The sequence below is a fragment of the Artemia franciscana genome, chromosome 10 (assembly GCF_032884065.1).
Source record: "Artemia franciscana chromosome 10, ASM3288406v1, whole genome shotgun sequence".
Lineage (NCBI taxonomy): Eukaryota > Metazoa > Arthropoda > Branchiopoda > Anostraca > Artemiidae > Artemia > Artemia franciscana.
Window position 1 is genome coordinate 34,172,331 of NC_088872.1, and position 21,730 is coordinate 34,194,060.

Consider the following 21,730-nt stretch of genomic DNA (forward strand, 5'->3'; position numbering starts at 1 on the left):
AGTATCAATCAGCAATATCTAAGGAACGGCCCCCTCCCCTCGACACTGATCAATTTTTTTAAAGTGATCTTGTTCGAAATAGGCAGAAGATCTAGTAACTATGCCTCCGGGGATGCAATGCCCCCAAAGCCTCAATGGCAAGGATTGTAAATTATAAATTTACCTTTATTTAATTGCTGGATTTGTCGTTCGAAAAAGGGGGAATGTTTGATTCTGATGATGTTCGTAAAGGTTATGTGCGAAATTCCGAGGAATACTGAGGGGCATGTTTAACTAAATAAAAAGATGCGTCAGTTTCTAGTTTTTTAATATTTGCAATATCTCGATAACGGTTGAAGGTATTAAGTTTAAAATGTCAGGGCATGTTGGGGAGGAAGGATATTGAAAAATAATGGGAGGGCAGCCAGCCCCCCCTGCCTAGCTCTTTTTAGCTGCAAAGGCTCCAAAGACATTTGACCGAAATTTCGGAATTGCTTTTGTTCATATATAAGGGGACAATTTTATCCTGAGTCTCCAAAAAGGCTAAGGGTATTATGGGAAAACCTCTTAAAATAGTGAGGGGGATGTCTCACAGAATCAAAACCCACTATAGGCAAGAGGGCTGTCAAAAATTTACAATGAATGTGAAAATCATGTTGAGAGGGAAGTTGAAAAAGGAACGGAGAGCAACTAGCCCCCCTCTTTTTTTCCTTTTAGATGCTCCCCTTTACAAAGATAGAAATATTAAGAAAACATTTTATTCAAAATAGTCACAAGGTTTAATAGCTTTGCCACCCCGAGATGTCATGCTCCCACAGGCCCGGGGGCAAGAATTGTAGATTATCCAATTTGTATGTTTTTAGCATATAGGAGGAGGGGGAGTCATTGGGATGGGGGGAATATTTGATCCTGGGTGCGTCCAAAAAGACTAAGGGTATTGAGGTGAAATTTTGGGAGATTTTGAGGAGTATTTTGAGAAATCAAAAGACATTATCTACAACCAAGTTATAAAAAAGTCATATCTACAATATTTTAGGAAAGGGTAGGGGCAATATCTTAGGAACTTGAAATTATGAAGGTCACTACTAATACTACTGCAGCTGCAAATGGGACTGGTTCCAAATGCAAGAGTGGCTACTTCTGATTGCGACAACCTACGACTGTGATTAAGGCTGCTTGCAACTGGTACTACATTTACTTGTGACTACTTTCAGATAAGGTTTGGGAAAATTGAACAAAATCAAAACACACTATGTCCATGCTGATTGTCAAAAGGGCGCATCAGCAATATCTCAGTTACGACTGAGGACATTAAGTTGAAACTTTTAAGTCATGTTGAATAGTGCTTGAGCCTTAAGGGAATGAATAGAAGGATTTTAAACTAAATCAAATGATACTATGTGCATCCATGTTAAAAACAGAGTGTATCTGCAAAATCCTAAGAGCGGCTAAGGGTCAGAATATTCAATCAAAAGCTACTATGTGCATCTCGGTCTCGGTTTTCAGAAGGGCGTATCTGAAATATCCAAGGGACAGTTAATAAAATTTAGTTGAAAATTTTAGAGAATGTTGAGGTGTTCTTGAAATAAATCAAATGCTATGAGTTAAAACTGTTAAATTAGACTTAAATATTTTAACTCTTAAGCCATAGACATGAAAAACTGGGCAAATATTCATTATATTCACCAAAACTGGCAATAAAAAACGAACAGAAATTAATTTAAAATACTTACCGTAAAAAGAAGTTGTTCAAAAGAAAAGTTAAGAGCCATATTAAACTTAACAAGAGCTAAGAGCTCATATGACACTTGTGACGAGGCAAGAAGAGCTAAGAGCCATAAGCTCATATGGTATGAACACTAACAAAATTCTAAGAACCAATAGATTGATTTAAAAGGAAAATCAGAGGCTTAATACCGGTCAGGATTTAAAATAAGAGCTCTGAGTCACGATGTCCTTCTAAATATCAAAATTCATTAAGATCCGATCACCCACTCGTAAGTTATAAATACCTCATTTTTTCTAATTTTTCCTCTCCCTTTAGCCCCCCCAGATGGTCGAATCTACGAAAACGACTTTATCAAGTCAATTTGCGCAGCTCCCTGACACGCCTACCAATTTTCATCGTCTTTACACGTTCAGAAGCACCAAACTCGCCACAGCACTGAACCCCTCCCCCCAACTCCCCCAAAGAGAGCGAGTACAGTACGGTTACGGCAATCACACATCTACGACATCTGCTTATTCTATCCACCAAGTTTCATCCCGATTCCTCCTATCTAAGCGTTTTCCAAGATTTCCGATTTCCCCCTCCAACTCCCCCCAATGTCAACAGATCTGGTCGGGATTTGAAATAAGAGCTCTGAGACATGAATTCCTTCTAAATATCAAATTTCATTAAGATCTGGTCACCCGTTCGTAAGCTAAAAATACCTCATTTTTCCGAATTACCCCCACCCCAACTCCACCAAAGAGAGCGGATCCGGTCCAGTTACGTCAGTCACGTATCTTAGACCTGTTTTTATTCTTCCCATTCAGTTTCATCCTGATCTCTCCGCTTTAAGTATTTTCTAAGATTTCCGTCCTCCCCAACTTCGACGCTGGATCCGGTTGAGATTTAAAATAAGAGATCTGAGTTACGAGGTCCTTCTAAATATGAAGTTTCATGAAGATCTGATCACTCCTTCGTAAGTTAAAAATACGTCATTTTTTCTAATTTTTCAGAGTCACCCCACCCCCCCAATAGATCGGATCCGTTCCAAATATGTCAATCACGTATCTAAGACTTCTGTTTATTTTTTCCACCAAGTTTCATTCCGATCCCTCCACTCTAAGCGTTTTCCATGATTTTAGGTTTCCCCAAACTCAACCCAATGTCACTAGATCCGGTCGGGATTTAAAATAAGAGCTCTGAGACACGATATCCTTCTAAACATACAATTTCATTAAGATCTGGTCAACCGTTCGTAAGTTAAAAATACTCCATTTTTTTCTATTTTTTTCGAATTAATCGGCCCCCCGCTCCCACTCACAGATGGTCAAATCGGGAAAATGACTATTTCTATTTTAATCCGGTCCGGTCCCAGATACGACTGCCAAATTTCAGCGTCCTAGCCTACCTGGAAGTGCCTAAAGTAACAAAACCGGGACCGACAGAATTTACCATTGCTATATGTCACTTGGCTAATACCAAGGGCCATAAAAATAAACGGTCATAGAAAACATTGAGATTAATAATTTCTAATTAATATCAATAAAAGAAGACTTCGATTCCACCTACGGAAAAAAAACTAAGGCCTTGGGATTTTGTCAACCAAAGAATGCAGCAGATATTAATAGAAAAAAACACTATAAATACTATAAAGCGCTATAACATAAAAGCACTAATAAAAAAAAAACACATAAATACTTAAAGGGTATTAAAATACTAAAATATTTGCCAGGCTATTTTCCAACAGGAAATACAATTGCACAATTTGAAAAGATAAGGAAATGAGTAATTCGACAAGTGACGATTTTCAGAAATAGCCCAAATAACCTAACCCAAACTCACCATTGGGAGGATCGCATAGGTTTTTTTAAGGGACAAGGAAGAAAGGGAGGAAATAAGCTCAACAATAGAGCATAACACGCAAATTGAATTACATTATATACAAGAAGGTCATGGAAAATGCAAAACCAAGAAAAGTAGTAAGATGGAAGGATGGCTAGGACACGTCCATCTTAAACATTCGAAAAGTTTAGCCTTTAAAAAATGATACCTGTGTTATTTTCTGTTTTATCCATTCAATGTCGTTTCTTTTCAAGTTTCCATTCTCTCCTCTCTTAACACTGAGAACTCTTTCTGGAAAATCGGCAGAGTCATCTAGATTTCGAATATACTCAATGAGCATCGCACCGGGCTTGATTTCAATGTGATTCATTGGAATGACGATGACTGTTGCTCTCTATGAAGTGACCTCTCTAAATTTTCGTAATATTCCCTTAATCGAACTTCTTCTTCTTTGAATTTGTTATCGATTGCAACGGAAAGGTCAGAGATATCTGCGAAAACTTGATTCAAATGCTTTTTCCGCTCAAGACGACGTTTTTCTATCTTCTCACACTAAAAAAACGAAAAAGAAAAAGGCTTGTTTTATGCGGCCAAGAAATTTTCAAAAGAAACATTTGAAATTCCATTTCAAAAGAAGCAATTATAAACAAATGTCCTGTAATCGCGCAGTGGATTTAACCTTAGCTTGGTCTTGGTAATACGGGACCCAAAGATCGAATCACGCTGCAGGAATGCACTGCAGGGCCGACGCAGGGACCATAGTAGTCAAGAAGCGTCGTTAATTCTTAAATAAAAAATAATAATAATAAACATCAGGATACATCCTCGAGTAGCTTGTCTTGGTCTAAAAAGTCCAGGATAAATACGTAATAAGTCCCCCTCATATGCGTTATAAATTTTCTCTTCGTCTTAAATTTGTGTCCGGTTTTTTTTATTTAATCAAGGAGGCACACTCGTGCCTCTATAAAGAGGCGAACCACGACAATGTGGTTCCAGTGGTCGCAGAGGGATGGGGAGGGATGCATTTCGTAGCCCAGGCTCCAACTAAGAAACCTGCCAAATTTCATCCCCCTCCGACTTTTCCTTCATGGGGAAAATCTGGCCGAAAGTTTCGACCCACCAACCCTAGCCCCCCTTTAACGTTGTCCGATTGGGCCACCATGCTATGGTATCAAAGCGACAGAAACTTTCTTGCTTCAAAACGAAATAAAATATTACACGCCTTTCTCAATTTAAAACAAAGTAAATATTCAAGAAGGTTCAAAAACTGCTCTTGACGATCATAACAATTGACCACCAGTGTAGACGCTACTTCTACATAGAATACAATTAGTTTTGTCTGTCAGCGGCAATAGTTATTTCATCTTTGCATCTTAATGAAAAAAAAATTCTGTAAATATATCATGCTAAAACTGACAGTCCAGCACCTGAATGTGTATTCTTTTAAAGAATCTCTCTGTCATATGTCCCCAATTATCATATATAAACAACTCAAGTTGAGTTTTTTAATGTATGTCACTTTCAAGGAGGCACACTCGTGCCTCTATCTATAAAGAGGCGAACCACGACAATGTTAAGCGATCTTCGGTTCCAGTGGTCGCAGAGGGATGGGGAAGGATGCATTTCGTAGCCCGAGCTCCAACTAAGAAACCTGCCAAGTTTCATCCCCCTCCGACTTTTCCTTCATGGGGAAAATCTGGCCGAAAGTTTCGACCCACCAACCCTAGCCCCCCTTTAACGTTGTCCGATGAATTCCTCTAACGTTGAAAGTTAAGGTCCCCTAGGGCCCGGGAGCTTATCCGCAAAATTTCAGCTCGATCCGATAACTCCTTCCCTGTTTTCCAGAAACCACGCATAGCCACTTAATCTTCATATTATTTTTTTTCTGCCACGCCTACAGGTCACAGCCGACATCGGATCTGGGTGTACGAAGACTCATTCGACGCGGAATTCTCCGAGTAAGTGCCCTTGAAAGTTTCGTAGGAAAATCTTAACCCCCCGATTTTCTAGCTTAGAAAAACCCATTTCCCCATAAGAGCCCATGTTAATTTTTGAAATTCTTAAAAGTTATTTTTAACTGTTAGCTCACGTTAACTGTTAGCTACCCGGTTAGCTCAGTCGGTAGAGCGTGGGACTTTTAATCCTAAGGTCAAGGGTTGAAGTCCCTTATCGGGCGTTTTTTTTTCACAAAATATGAAAAAAACTTCGTTTTCTTAAAGAGTTAAAGAGGCTGCGTCCCAAAGTCGAACCTTAAAACGTACAGGATTTAGGAGAGGCAGTTGGGGGGCTGCCGCCCCCCAAACCCCCCGCTTTTAAAGACTCTTTTGTACAGGTTTTTTGTTTTGTTAATAAAAAGAGGGCCTTTCCGAAGCCAATAGCGGGGGGTTAGGGGGGCGGCAGCCCCCCACAACAAAAAAACTGTACAAAAGAGTCTTTAAAAGCGGGGGGTTTGGGGGCGGCAGCCCCCAACTGCCTCTCCTAATTCCTGTACGTTTTAAGGTTCGACTTTGGGACGCAGCCTCTTTAATCTTTAAGAAAACGAAGTTTTTTTCATATTATTACCTTCAAAGGACGGACGTAAAACTAATCTACATAAAAATATAAACTTTAAAAAATCGTCAAAGAAAAGATATAAGAAAACCCAGAGATGTGGATATCCAATGAAAGATGTGGCTCTAAACTGATATTAAATAAAAAAAACTAGTTTTTTTAACTGAAAGTAAGGAGCGACATTAAAACTTAAAACGAACAGAAATTACTCCGTATATGAAATGGGTTGTCCCCTCCGCAGTCCCTCGCTCTTTACGCTAAAGTTTGACTCTTTGCCACAATTCTACTTTTTAAAACAACTAAAAACTTTAGCGTAAAGTGCGTGGGACTGGGGAGGGGACAACCCATTTCATATACGGAGTAATTTCTGTTCGTTTTATGTTTTAATGTTGCTCCTTACTTTCAGTTAAAAAAACTAGTTTTTTTATTTAATTTCTGAACGTTTTTGAATTAATACATGTTTGATTTTGGCTCTCCGCACATAAATTATTGAAATGAAATTAGTAAATTAATTTTTTTTTTTGCTAAATGGCTTTCTCTTAGTTTTGATCAGACGATTTTGAGAAATAAGGGGTGGGGAAGGAGGCCTAGCTGCCCTCCAATTTTTCGGTTACTTAAAAAGGCTACTAGAACTTTTAATATTCAACGAACGTTTTTATTAGTAAAAAATATACGTAACTTAAGAATTAATTTACGTAACAAACTTTTATATTCTTATATTTTTATTATGTGTACGAGGGGGTTTGTACCCTCGTTAATACCTCGCTCTTTACACTAAATCGTAAGTTTTGTTCCAATTCTTTAAGAATGACCCCTGAATCAAATAGGCCGTAGAATGAATAGTTGAAATCACTAAAAATATTTTAGCATAAAGAGCGAGGTATTTATCTCCTCCTAAATACCTCGCTCTTTATGCTAAAGTATTTTTAGAACCCTTCATATGCGTAATAATCTCTGTTTGTTTTAAATTTCAATGCTATTCCTTACTTTCATTTGAAAAAACGTTTTCATGTTTATTTTTTCATTGTTTTTTTTTATAGTAATGCTAGAAAATCCGCGCCCTTTTCATTGAATTTTTTCCCCCATGGCATATTTCTCCAAGGAAAGATCCTCCCACATAGCCCCCTCCCTCAACCCTACCCCCAAAACCAAAAAAATCCCCCTGAAAACGTCTGTACACTTCCCAATAACCATTATTATATATAAACACTGGTTGAAGTTTGTAACTTGCAACCCCTCCCCCAGGGACTGTGGGGGAGTAAGTCATCCCCAAAAACATAGTTATTAAGATTTTCGACTATGCCAAACAAAATGGCTATCTCAAAATTTTGATCCGTTGACTTTGGGAAAAAATGAGCGTGGGAGGGGGCCTAGATGCCCTCCAATTTTTTTGGTCACTTAAAAAGGGCACTAGAACTTTTCATTTCCGTTAGAATGAGCCCTCTTGCGACATTCTAGGACCACTTGGTCGATACGATGACCCCTGGGAAAAAAAACAAACAAACAAAAAAAAAAAAAAAACAAATAAACACGCACCCGTGATTTGTCTTCTGGCAAAAAATGCAAAATTCCACATTTTTGTAGATAGGAGCTTGAAACTTTTACAATAGGGTTCTCTGATACGCTGAATCTGATTGTGTCATTTTCGTTAAGATCCTACGACTTTTAGGGGGTGTTTCCCCCTATTTTCCTAAATAAGGCAAAATTTCTCAGGCTCGTAACTTTTGATGGCTAAGACTAAACTTGATGGAATTTATATATTTAAAATCAGCATTAAAATGCGATTCTTTTGATGTAGCTCTTTATATCAAAATTCAATTTTTTAGAGTTTTGGTTACTATTGAGCCGGATCGCTCCTTACTACAGTTCGTTACCACGAACTGTTTGATACCTCTTCGAAATATATGAGTTTAATTTCAAATTTATTTTTACAAAAAGTTGTTCTAGGATCCATTTTGAGTAAGGTGCTTCAAATTAGTTTCCTCAGTATTTATGGTGTCTAGATAATCCAACAAAAGCTTTATTGATATTGCGGCAGCAACAGGAAGATGATAGCATTGTAAGTAATACGCAGATCCAAGCTTAAAATTAATCTCAAAACGGAATTAATTATAAAAAGTATAACAAAAATAAATCTTAAAGTTAATGGAAATAAAAAGTGAAGTTGAAACTCAAAACAAAACTCATTATTATTCCTTCGAAGCCTTCTGAACATACATCAATTAAACTAGAACAAATAAAACTACCAGTGGTATTCCCATATGCTTGGAGGATACTGAGAGACTAGCGCTTTACTGAAGACTCAAAACTCCCGCATAACAAATAAGAATGTTTCACCTTTAGGTCTACTGTGAAATTTCCTTAAAATGCTTTATATTTCCGCTAGAAGCAAAATCCCCATTTAGTTTTGCAAAATTTAGTTTCAAGTTTCCAGTTTTTGCAAACATTATATAACACCTTAGGTGCTACATAGGTGCTACATGCTACGTTTTGTATTCATGTTAAATATAAATAAATCTAATCCAAATATTTTTACTAGTATAGGTAACGGTTCAATTAGCAGCAGAGACTTTACTAAGTCTCTGCTGCTAATGTAATCATGATAAAAAAGATCCCTTCAAGATGGGGAGGGGGATAATTCCCTAGTTAAGGGTTTTCAACGATGATGATTTCAAAATAATAATTTTTTGATTAGATCTAACATTGCGTTCGAAGGGTTTCAGGGTCTCAAACTTTCAGTTACTATGAGCCGTGGTTCGCTCTTTACTAGGTTGCATTTACGGCTTCAACCATGATATTTATGTAATTTTAAGAAGACTCAAGCTTGGAACGTATCGACAAGACGCAACGACGATTTATGACGGCAATATTTAGTGAGACTACGGGCGTTCCATGGGATAATGCCGGATGCACACTGCCGTAAGTAGCCTAAGTTAAGTAGCACAAGTTACGAGCTTTTACTTGGGTTTCTTCACATTGAACTTTTCCCATTCATATTGAAACATTATTATTAAAAAAAAATAATGTTTAGGATTAGGCAAAGATTTTCAACTTTTATTTGAGAAAATCAATGAAAAAAAATGTCACTCCAAGATTTTGAAAAATACACTTTGTCTACCCCCCCCCCACATTTTTACCAATTGATGCCCCTGTTTACAACAATAGTCTGTAATATTGCCTGATATGACACACCTTTCACCTTCAACAATTCGAAAAAACCAAACTACAAGTTAATGTTACAATTTGACAATGTACAGATCACTAGCACCTATAAATACATTTTTGCCATTAAATAAAGGTAGGCTAGTTTCGCCTAAAGTCCATTAAAATTCAAGGAGACATTAAAGGTCAATTTCTTCTTAGTTTTGCTACTTATTCTATCCTGAAACTTGACAACACCTTACCATAAATTGTTACAAAATGTTGCATTTACTGTTTTTATACAGCCTCTACTAGCAGCCGATAATAACTTTTAGTATCTTACTTTTAGCACATACTTTGGACTTGCTAAAGAAAATTTTGAAATTTAACTATTCTATAGACCTATTCCTAAAATAGTATCCACTAAACTACAAAAATTGACACATTAAAAGGCGACAATCCTAGAATTACTTAGTAGCCACGGAAAATTCCAGATTAGCTACCTATCTTGGAATCTGTCCTTGCACTATTTGTTCTTCGGGTTGAACACATATGACCTATTCCAATAAAATAAATGATCATATTTTCAACTTATGCCATTTTTCAAGTACAGTTTATAATAAAATTCTCAAGTAATTATTACTAGGTTGATAAATATTCAACTTCTTAAGTAGCCTAAGTTACGTGAACTAAATGAAAGCACAATTTGTGTACAGTAAATTAAGTCTGTCTTCCATTGCAATTTGAACGAAACGAAAAACCTATGTGCATTCTGCGTAAGACCTTGGGGCTCCAGAGGCAAGTCTCGCTCTTCATACTAAGACCTTAATCGAAATAATTTCAAAATCTCATATCCTTATCCCCATTAAATGTTTGGTGATGTTACAAAGAAGGAGACAAACTTTCCAGAATTCTCAAGCTTTGAATCTCTAATGACAGACACAAGCTTTATCCCAACATGAAGAGATCAACGAGCAAAAAACATGCTTATTAATACATGTCAAATCTTACATAAATGAACCTTTTTGGTCTTAAATGATCATGCTCTGAGATTTAAACCCCATAACCATTCTCAAGCACCAGAATGATTCTGACATCATGACTGCCTAAAAATGGGACCTGTAAGTACAATATCTTTACTTTTTAGGCCATAAAGGATTCAACAAAATAGTTTAAAAAAAATTTGTAGCCGTTAACGCAATAATACAGGTGATCAGACGAAAAAGAAAATACATATACTCCTCAGCATAGAGTAATCAAGGCTTAGAGCTAAAACCAGTTTTAGATCATCTATCAGTTGGGTTCTAAGTTGGGCGAAAGATGACGAAACACAGCTGCATATAAAGCCAAACCCCCGAAGGTCGATCCGACTGAAATCCCCCCAAAAAGCTTTCAAAAATTCAGTTTCACAAACACATTTTAGGCATCAAATTCTACTACCCCAAAATACATTCCTAACATCAAAGATTCCCCTAAACATCCCCAGATTACCTTCCTAAACATCAAAGAACTGTAAAACAATTATTTCATATATTGAGCTTTCACACATGTGGATAAGGAACAGAAAATCGGTTCTCTCCGACCAAACAGACGGCTCTTTAACTCTGGTACGTCCTAATCCAAACCAAGAATTTTTTTTTACATAAGATACTTCGATTTTGATATGCAAATCTACTTACGTTTCTCTGGGACAAAGAGGAAAATGGACAAAAATCAACAAAGTCTTCAGCAATTTCACAAGCCACTTCAAAACGTCCTCTTAGCTTAGGTAAATGCTCGTCCAATAAGATGGAGGATTTTGTTATATAGTAAAGGTTCGTGTCAACGACTATACCAAGGGATTTTAGTAGATTCTGCGTGTTTTTATCACTGTGGACGACCTTTAAATACAGAAAAGAGCATGATACAAACTATACAGCCTAGAAGGCAAATAAATTTTTATCAACAAAGAAAATCTTCCATGCAATTCCGGAAATCTGTTCCTAATGGGACGAAAAAAGTTGGTTGGTGTACTTAAAGAGGAACAAAATAAAGAGGAAAATGTTTAGTAAAAAATGCTAAAACTGGAAAATGGCCGATAACAATCTTTTTTTTCTGATTCCAATACCGATTTTACTCTCCCAGCAATTACAATTAGGCTACAACAACAATACAACTCCCTGTATCACAGTCTTTGTTTCAGTTTGTCATCATGAAGTAATTGATTAAAAAGAACCATTGGTTCTTTCCATGACGTTATGAATGATAACGAGTCCTTTACAGATCTAGTCGTTGATTCATTTTAGTAACTTCTTGTCATTCTAATAATACTGGTTGCACTACACTAAGATGATTTTTTTTTTATGATTAAAATGACCACCATGAAACCTTTTTCTAAATGGAATCAACAGGCCAAATCGAATGACGCAAAGGATATAGCTGCCCTCTTATCATTTTTGGTTCGGAAGTTCAACACCATAAATCGCATTTTGCGCGTCTCAGTGTCACCTGACAGTCTCAAAGACAAAGGGTTCATTAGGAAATTTTTCCCAGCACCATATTTTCGAACAATAAGGAGAGGCTAGTGTAAAACAAAGAAAACGTGTAATCTCTAACTAATTGTTAAACAAAACGTTGCCAAATCAATGTACACACAGAATAATTAGAGTGCATCCTAGATAGATAGATAGACATATACTTTATTTCGTGATTAAACCAAAAACAGGTATTTCACAGAAAAAACGTAAACATTACATAAAAAGAGGAAAAGAATACACACTATCGAAAACAAAACATAAGCACTAAATAAAAGACAAGTCTCTTCGTGCGGGATAAAAATCTGTTTACAATAGTCCGGACTCTATTATTTCTAATTAACAGTGATAGAGGAAATGGCCCATTTATTTCATATTCACTTAATTTGAACTCCATTACTATACGTGTTCTACAATAAACAGGGCAATCAAATAAAAGATGATAACATGTTTCCATTAGACCGCACAATCACACTGGAGAGTCAGCTTTCCCAACCCTATTTAAAAAATGAAGTAATCTGCTATGCCCTACAATAAGCTGTGTTAATCTGCTGTTTGGGTGGATTTTAGATGCAGAGATAAGGTCATCTTTATTTTTAAAAAGCTAGCCGGCCATGTGCTAACAGAATTTTTAAACTCATAGAACCATTTTGTATATAAAAACTCACTTAAAGATTTACGGTCTATACATAAGGGCTGAGATGCACTAAAAAGGAAGGACCCAAAAATTTTTAAATAATTTGGTCGATATAATGGCTATGATGTCCCCGAACAGCTAATTCCATTCAAGGTAGGACTCAAGACCCACGGCCAATCTTGAGGTCGATCATTTTTCCGTATCTTAACATACTTAATTCCAATGCTCTGAAATCCATTGGAAGCACTCCTGCGAGAGCGATTACCACATGCATTTGAGCTGTGTTAAAAGATTTAGAGATTATGATCATAGAAGATCTTTGCGCCGACCGTAACATTCATGTCATGGTCAGTCCATAATAATTTTCTATCAAAATAACACCCAAATATTTAACGTTATTTTTAACAGGTATCTCAATTACATCGTACATTAGCTTTACAGTCAGAAGCTGATGCTTCCTTGAGAATAAAATTGTTTCTGTCTTGGATTTGTCAAGCATAAGCTAATTATCTACTGACCAAATTTGGAAATACAAAAATTCCCTTGATGACAAGGATTCTAAAGTTGCTATTTTACTTGATGTGATAATCGTACAAACATCATCAGCGTATGCCTCAATTTTTACATTAGGAATACTTAGTACTATAAGATCATTTATATTAATCGACCATAACAAGGAGGATAATATTCCACCTTGAGGACATGATCGCTCTACAATGAACGAATATTCACCCTTACGCGTAACAACTGTATTTGAAAAGTAACTATAAATTAAATTTAAAAGCCCATCAGGATACGATTTAAGCTTTAACTTTTTCAGTATTCCAGGGTGCCACGCGGCATCAAATGTGCCTTTAAATAAAAAAATATGCAGAACGTAAAGATTCTTTTCTGCATGTTTTTCTCCACCGTGGTAACAATACTATCAATTGCATCAATAGTTCTTTTCCAACTACAGGGGCAAAAGCCAACTATTTTCAGTGCTAACCACAATCATTCTATTCGCAAAGGCACACTCATATATTTTACCAAGATTTGAGAGTAGGCTAATCGGACGATATGAAGCTGGATTGCAGTCATTATTTTTACCATTTCTTTTAAACCATTATATTTACCTTTTTCCAACTTATCAGAAAATATGAAATTTTTAGGCAACTATTCACTAACTTTACCAAACTAGGAGCAAGGACATTGATGTTTTTAATTAGTGCAAAATTTAGAGTTCCATCTGGGCCTGGGGCCTTCGATGGCTTTGAACCTTTAATTATTTATTTTATTTTATTCGAGGAGACTTCAGTAACACCTGATGTGCTATTAATTGCAAATCTGTAAGTTCTGCTCTAACTTCGCCATGGTCATTACTATCAGCTGAATGATCATCTTTTAAAAAGAACCTATTTAGCAATACCTCCCCGGCCTCTGTCACGAAGTTGGTCTTACTGCCGTCATCTTTTGGTATGTGTAGTGGCTGAACAAAGGCATTTTTATTTTTACAAATTTTTTTGGATTGTATTCCATGGATCCAAATTCAGTTTACCTGCACAGAATTTATTCCAGTCACTCTTTGTAGCATTTAACATACCCAGTTTATGTTTCTTTTTTGTATTCTTTAAATTAACCTCATTTTCGAGAGAATTACAGGATTTAAATATTCGTAGCAATCGTCTATACCCTTTTCTAAGGTCCAACAATTACGAAGTCCACTACCGTGAATACTTTTTGGGAGAGCCATGACTCACTGGAGTTGACTCATTGGTAGCTTTTTGTATTAATACTGTTAAAGCATCTACAGATTTATCTATTTCTTCAGCATCCGTAGTAGGGAGGAAATATAAACTATCTATTTCATTTAAAATAGCCTTGCTAAAAACATTACAGATAGTTTTTCTGTAACTATACTTGACGTTATTACAATATCCGCCTCAAAAACTAGGTTAAACTTGATATACAAGTGATCAGATAAGGATGGGGGGTGGGTCATTTCTCACTTCCCAGCTGTCAAGAAATTTTAGCAAATTAAAACCAACTGCTGTGACATCGGAGCTAGAATATGAAAATTCATAAGTTGGCATATCTGGGTCATTCAGTACTACTAATGATTTCCTGGCAACAAAATCCTCAATGGATTTACCTTTCAAATCAAAAGAAATTTTATTAAGCCAGAGTAAGCTCTTGGCATTAAAATCTGCCCCAAAAACATAATTTGAATAATTTCTAAGAGTATCTATACTTGCTAAATAACTATCTACTGATCATAAGGATGGAGGGCAATACATGGATGAAACTAGAGTTTAAGATAAACAGACACTGCAACACATTCATTGGTCGAGACTTCGTAGTGTGTATCACATTTTAGGGATTTAAGGACAAGTATAGCAGCACTATCAAATCTTTTCTCAAACGATGTCTTTGAGAAGATATTAAATAAAAAAAAAAAGTTTTTTTTAGCTGCAAGTAAGGAGTGACATTAAAACTTAAAACAAACAGAAGTTATTCCGTATATCAAAGGGGTTCTCCGCAACGCCCCCGCTCTTTACGCTAAAGTTTGACTCTTTGTCACAACTCTAAGAGAGAGGCGTTGCGGAGGGGAGAGCCCCTTTCATTTACGGAATAATTTCTATTCATTTTAAGTTTTAATGTCGCTCCTTACTTGCAGTTAAAAAAAACTTGTTTTTTATTTAATTTATAATTACTTGTTTTTGAATTAATGCATGTTTTGATTTTGGCTCATCGCACATGAATAATTAAAACGAAACTGGCATATTTTTTTTTTTTTGGCTAAATGGTTTTCTCATAGTTTTGATCGGACGATTTTGATAAAAAAAAGGGGTGGGGGAGGAGGCCTAGTTGTCCTCCAATTTTTGGTTACTTAAAAATGCAACTAGATTTTTTTATTTTTTGTACGAACGTTTTTGTTAGTAATAAACATATGTACCTTACCAATTAAAATGACCCCTGAATCACAAAGGCCGTAGAATAAATAGTTGAAATTACTAAAAATACTTTAGCGTAAAGATCAAGGTATTGTGGAGGAGACAAACCCCCTTATATACGTAATATTTTATATTCGTTTTAAGTTTTACTGCTACTCATTACTCCCAGGTAAAAAAAAAAGTTTATTAATTTTCTCATTTTTTTAACTAAAGCTAGAAAATCCTGCGCCCCCTTCATGGAAATTCTCTTCCCTCATTATAAATTCCTCCATAGAAAGATCCTCCTACGTAACCCCCTCTCCCAACCCACCTCCCCCCAACGCTAAAAAAATCCCCCTGAAAACGTCTATACATTTCATAATAACCATTACCATATGTAAACAATGGTCAACATTCGTAACTTGCAGCCCCTCCCCCGGGGACTGCGGGGGATTAAGTCGTCCCCAGAGACATAATTATTAGGTTTTCGACTAAGTTGAACAGAATGGCTATCTCAAAATTTTGATCCGGTGCCTTTGGGGGAAAATGTGCGTGGGAGGGGGCCTAGGTGCCCTCCAATTTTTTGGTCACTTAAAAACATGCATCCATGATCTGTCTTCTGGCAAAAAATACAAAATTCCACATTTTTGTAGATAGGAGTTTGAAATCTCTACAGTTGGGTTCTCTGATACGCTTAATCTGATGGTGTAATTTTCGTTAAGATACTATCACTTTTAGGGGGTGTTCCCCCTATTTTCCAAAATAAGCAAATTTTCTCAGGTTCGTAACTTTTGATGGGTAAGACTAAACTTGATGAAACTTATATATTTAAAATCAGCATTGAAATTCGAATCTTTTGATGTAGCTATTGGTATCACAATTCCGTTTTTTAGAGTTTCGGTTACTATTGAGCCGGGACGCTCCTTATTACAGCTCGTTACCACGAACTGTTTGATTGTACTTATTCGGTACACATGAAAGTTTACCAGATTTATTTTTATAAGACTCTTGGATAAGCAGGACATAAGTCGACCAGTGTTTTTTTTTAGTTGTGTCGCTGCAGCATAACGATGTTGTAGGTTAATTTGTAGAAACTATACGTATTCTTGTTCGTATTTACATGAGACCTATTCTGCATTCATGATACATAATCAATATTTTTTCAATTGTTGGGTTATTTCTCTGGCTGTTGGTTATTTTCTGTAGTCGTATGATGGATGTGGCTCACAATTACACGAATCTACACTATCGCTTATTACACGAACTTCAACATGGGCGAAAAACTGAAAGATTTGGTACATTCATTGTAGTCATCGTTGCCCATACACCAAGAGCAGGTTAAATCAACCTTACACTGATTAACACTGACTAACATTTTAGTCAGCAACATTAATTGACAATATTTTTTCATCGCTACACTCCATTAAGAATGAAGTGCTGTTTTCTGATACTTCCGACCAATTGCCAGTTTTAGCCCTGTTTCGAATCCTCTAAAATCCACAAAGATTAGTCCCCAGGATAAACCGAGATTCTGTTGCTCACCAGTGAAGCTGGATATATTGAAAGAAGATCTTGGTACATATTCATGGGAATTTTCTTTGCCAGAAAATATTAGTTTAGGCAATTATAACGACATATTTGGCCAGTTTTATGATACTGTTAAGAAGAAATTCACGCCTTATTGTCTAAAAGCTCCTTTAAAAAATCCTCGATCAAAAAGATCAAACCCTGTAGCTCACCGGTTAACATCCGGAGTCCTAAAGTCAATAAAAAAGAAGCAGAACCTTTGGAAAGTTTACAAAACAAGACCAAATACTGCTAAGTTAGATGCATTTAAGTTGTACCGCAATATGCTGAAATCAATTATTCGCAGAGCTAAATGTATATTTTACAAAAAGATTTGTAGATTGCGGTAAAAAATATAAAAAAGACGTGGGACGTGATTAAGGAAGTTAGTCGGCCGTCCATGAAACCAAAAGGTCTCCCTAAGTCTCTCATTGTAGACAATCAACTTGTCACAGAAAAAGGCCAAATACGACATCATATTAACAAATTCTTTGCGGAGATAGGGAAAAAACTGCTAATAGTGTTTCTTATTCCTCTGTGTCACGGTCTTGGAAGCAGTTCTTAGGTCCCTCGTGCTTGAAATCAATGGTTCTTAAGGAGGTTACGGTGCAGGAAATTAGAAATATTGTTTTGTCTTTAAGGAATTCTTCAGGAAGTTTTGACCAAATTTCTGCTAAAGTAATTAAAACATATCCTTCCATCGATTAGCACCCCAATTTACCATTTGATTAATAGGTCATTTCAACTAGGAGTATTTCCCCCAGCGTCTTAAATTGGCACGTGTGATAGCTCTCTTTGAAGGAGGTGACCGTGAGGATCTTGGGAACTACAGGCCGATCTCTCTTTTGTCAGTGTTCTCTAAGATATTTGAAAGGGCAATGCTCAAACGTCTGTTGAGAATTCTTGAAGCTCATTTTTTTTCCATCAGCATCAGTTTGGATTTCGCGCAAAGTATTCTGCAGAGCATGCTTGTAATAGACTTCTTCAGCTTATACGACGATCTTTGGATTCTAATCTTATTCCTGCAGCCATTTTTCTTGATGTAAAGAAAGTTTTTGACAGCCTAACACACCAGATCCTCATTGGTAAACTTTCTCATCTTGGTGTGCGTGGGGAAGCATTGTCTTGGTTCTCGTCATGCCTAACTGACAGATCTATCGCCGCGGAAGTTACAGACAAAAAAATTCCAATTGAAACGGAGTACCCTAAGGTCCTATTCTTGGACCAACCCACTTCCTCATCTATGTGAACGATCTCTACCGACTTCTCAACACCCCAATTAACAATGTTTGCTGTGGATTGCGTCACAAATCTTACTCTCAGACTACGTTGGTGTTCACATCTGATAGTCGAGAAGAATTGATAGCATTTGCAGATGACACTACTTTAGGTGCTGCAGCTCTGGATGAATCATCCCTTATTCTAAAGCTTCAAGCAATGACTAAGAAGATGCTCTTTTGGTTTGACATAAATCAACTAGCTTTAAATGTCAAAAAGTCGTACCTTCTTATTTTTTCTCGTAAAGGTGTGAGCTGCCCCACAATTACTGAGCTTCCTACACCAAGAGGTTCCGTAAGTCGTCCCCCGGATTGATATGTGCGATTCCTGGGAGTTTTTTTGGATGAAAATTTATTGTTTAAGTGGCATGTTCAAAAAATAAGAGTGAAAATTTCACGTGGACTTGGGATCACCGGGAAATTAAAGCGTTTATTTCCATTCCCTATCCTCCGTCTTTTATACTTCTCTCTCATTTACCCCTATATATGTTACTGTTCGTCTGGGTGGATGTCCACATTTCCCTCGGTATTTGCTCCTAATCACCATCTTTATGAGAAAGCGGCGAGAATTCTCCAGTTGGCTACACACTCCTGTTGACCTCCTTAAGATTAAAGATATTTATGTTTTATCTCTATCTTTGTTGGCATATCAATATTTCCAGGGAGATCTCCCATGTTGTTTTTCGGGACTACTCAAACTAGTAGGGAAAGTAAATTTGTATATAGTTCGAAACTGGGAGGATGTGATGATTCCAGCTACTCCCTCCGTTCGTTCAGACTTCGGTCTGGCCGTGACTGTGGGGCGTGCTTGGAACTTGGTTCCGGCTGAGATTCGGCAGTCACGAACACTTGGCTCCTTTAATAGACAGATGAAAAGTTTCTTATTGAATGCCTCTTATGCGTTATTTTTTTTTTGGGGGGGGGGGTGTTGTTTTGTTGGCGTTGGATCCTCGATGACGCAGACAATTTTAATTTGTATTTTATTGTCGGGTAATGTGAGGGCCGCTGTTTCGTGGGAACTGCCGGTGAGTTGATTTCTTTTCCTTATAGATTTATATTTAGATGTTGGTTAGTATGCTAATGCCAAGTTTTATCATTCTTTATTTATTGTATGCCGTTTCCCAAATAACGGGCCATTGAGCCCTTTGGGATATTGTTTTTGTTATTTTATGAAAATAAATAGAACTTGTATCATATAAAGGTTAGTGTAATCCTCGCAGTGTAGGCGTAAAAATCCAAAATTGAGGCCTCTTCTTTTTAAAATTTCTCCTCTGATTTTTGGGCTCATTTCTAATATAACGCAGCAACTTTTTCCTTTTTCAATAATAGTCACCACTTCCAAGGTTTTTCCAGCAATATCTGGATTACTGTGTTCTATAAATTCTTTGCACCCTGATTTATTTTTGATAATAGTAGCACCGTTCACAAGCATTCTTAGCGTGCGCTTTTTTAATTCCCTTGAATTATATTTTAGTGCTAGTGAATTTTTGTTGAAAGCAGAAAAAGCATTGTTTAAATCTTGGTTTGAGTTAAATTCAACAATGATTTTACCTTGTCGCCCTTGTTTGACATTTTTAGCAGAAAATTTGGTGGAATCGTTTCTGCTTATTTTACTAATGTCACGCACCATTTTTGCCGGAGGTCCTCTTTTTTTATGATCTTTTGCTTCATTACTGCTAGGCTCAAGAATAATACTAAGGGTTTCAGGACCTTTAACAACACTAGAGTACTATCTGCAATTTTCAAGAGAGGATGTGCATCCTGTCTCCACAAAGATTTCAGTCAAAGCAGTTAGCATAACAGAAAAGTTCAAAATCTGTCAAATTATTCAACGATACTTGTTTTGAGCAGATTTTTAATGTTTCCAAGCAGGTATACGAGAACATTTTTAAGAACTGCCCTTTTCTGAGCTTTAAAAAGAAAATTCTGCTATTTCAATAAAAGAATAATAATAACAAAAATCTAATGACGTTTCATCCAATCCGAATATCTCTGGCACAGAACAGGAGAAGTTCAATTGTTTTTATGATTGCCAGAAAAGTAGTAGTCGGCTTTTAGTTTCCTGTCGTTCATTCGGATCTCTTATCACAGCTATGCAAGTTATGGCAAGACCGCCCAATAAGCTCTTCATAGCTTGGCCGCACAAACTAAGAAAGAAAAACTTGTAACGGACGAGATAGGGTGATGATCCGTTAAGGTTTCGAAAGGCCTTAAAAAGGGCAATAGAACTAGAGATTCTCGTTCCAATGAAACTTCCCGCGAAATTGTCTGACCTCTGATTCGACTTGATCATCCTTGGTGAAAAAAAGCAATATGTAAACCTTCCAGAGCTCGATTGCACATTTTTTTCAAAATCGGTTTTTAGGGAGCGTTTCTTTCTTTTTTTTAATAATAGAAATTTGGTTATTCTAATAAATTTGAGTAGGTAGGTCAAAAAGTAATATATCTTACATATTTGGAAACTGGCAAATCTGGGGGGCCCTACCCCTAAGATATTACCTGGCACCCTCTTTCCCTGTTTTTTTTCTTTTTTCACTCTTTAAAAAAAAAAATCTGTCAGTTATTGGCAGCTTTGTCACATTGCCTCCCCCCAAGATTTTACTCATTGGCACCCTTGTCTCATTCCCCCTTCAAGCTTTTGCTCTAGATCCACCCCTGTATTTGGAGCCATTATAAAATGGAAATCCATTTGACGTTAAATTGTTTCTAAACTCTTGTTTTCTGGAGTTACGGTTACTGTTGCTGGGGGTTGTCCTTTACTGACTGTTAGTTACTACAAACTATTTGATCAGCTCATTACATTGAGCTGTTTGAATTTTTGTTCCAAACTTAGGGTCACTTTTTCACTTTCATTGGAAAAAAAAAACTTGTTTCCCATAGTTAATTGCATATTAAACACTCATACTAAATACCATATTCACAAATGGCGTTTGATTTCTAAGAAAATTCATATTATAGGGTCTTTGAGCTTTTTGGTTAAAAAAGTGATGTTAAGATTGCACTGCATAAGCCCAGAATCAAAATATACAAAGTAAATGCTTCACAAACGAACATTTTTTCCCATCAAATGTGGTATTTGAGGCTTCTGAGCTTTTTGATTGCAAATCTGGGCCTGCTGCTGCCAATACTTATCAACGTGCCCACTAACAAGTATATTCTTTTACCAATATTTCACAGCTAAATATTTAAGAAATCGTTTATGTTATCCTTACTATTCGGTCAACTGGCCCTGGGAAATATGTACCTTATACTTGGATAGAGATGGTATAATTTCAAAACAAAACGATGATGCTTTTCGAACACAAATATACATCAAATAGCCTATAAAGTTTCAGTACCTACAAACTGTAAGTAAGTGAGCTCTTGATTTATATTTGCTATCTAGCTTTCCAATCAAGCATTCTCGTCTATCCAGATCACTGTTCGGAGAATAACAGTAATTGATCTGTAGAAATAAAAGTATACGTAAAAAAAATTTATACTTGCCTCCAGTTCCTTAGCAGTAGTTACTTGCAATCTTTTCAAAGAGCCTGAACGATCAATTAGCTTTAAAACAGCTTTTGTTACATCTAAAAAGGAGGAATAAAGATAATTTTTCATTT

The 21,730-nt window shown here is 36.5% G+C and overlaps 1 protein-coding gene across 1 annotated transcript in view; it reads right to left on the bottom strand.

Moving 5' to 3' along the window:
• Positions 1–21,730, bottom strand: part of LOC136032110 (uncharacterized) — a 34,886-nt gene extending 13,156 nt beyond the window's left edge. The window contains exons 1-3 of the mRNA XM_065712272.1: positions 21,615–21,730; positions 10,903–11,103; positions 3,741–4,084 (exon numbers count right to left, since the gene is read on the bottom strand). Of these exons, the coding sequence (XP_065568344.1) occupies positions 3,741–3,902 (162 nt within the window). The 5' untranslated portion in view covers positions 3,903–4,084; positions 10,903–11,103; positions 21,615–21,730. The remainder of the gene's footprint in view (positions 1–3,740; positions 4,085–10,902; positions 11,104–21,614) is intronic.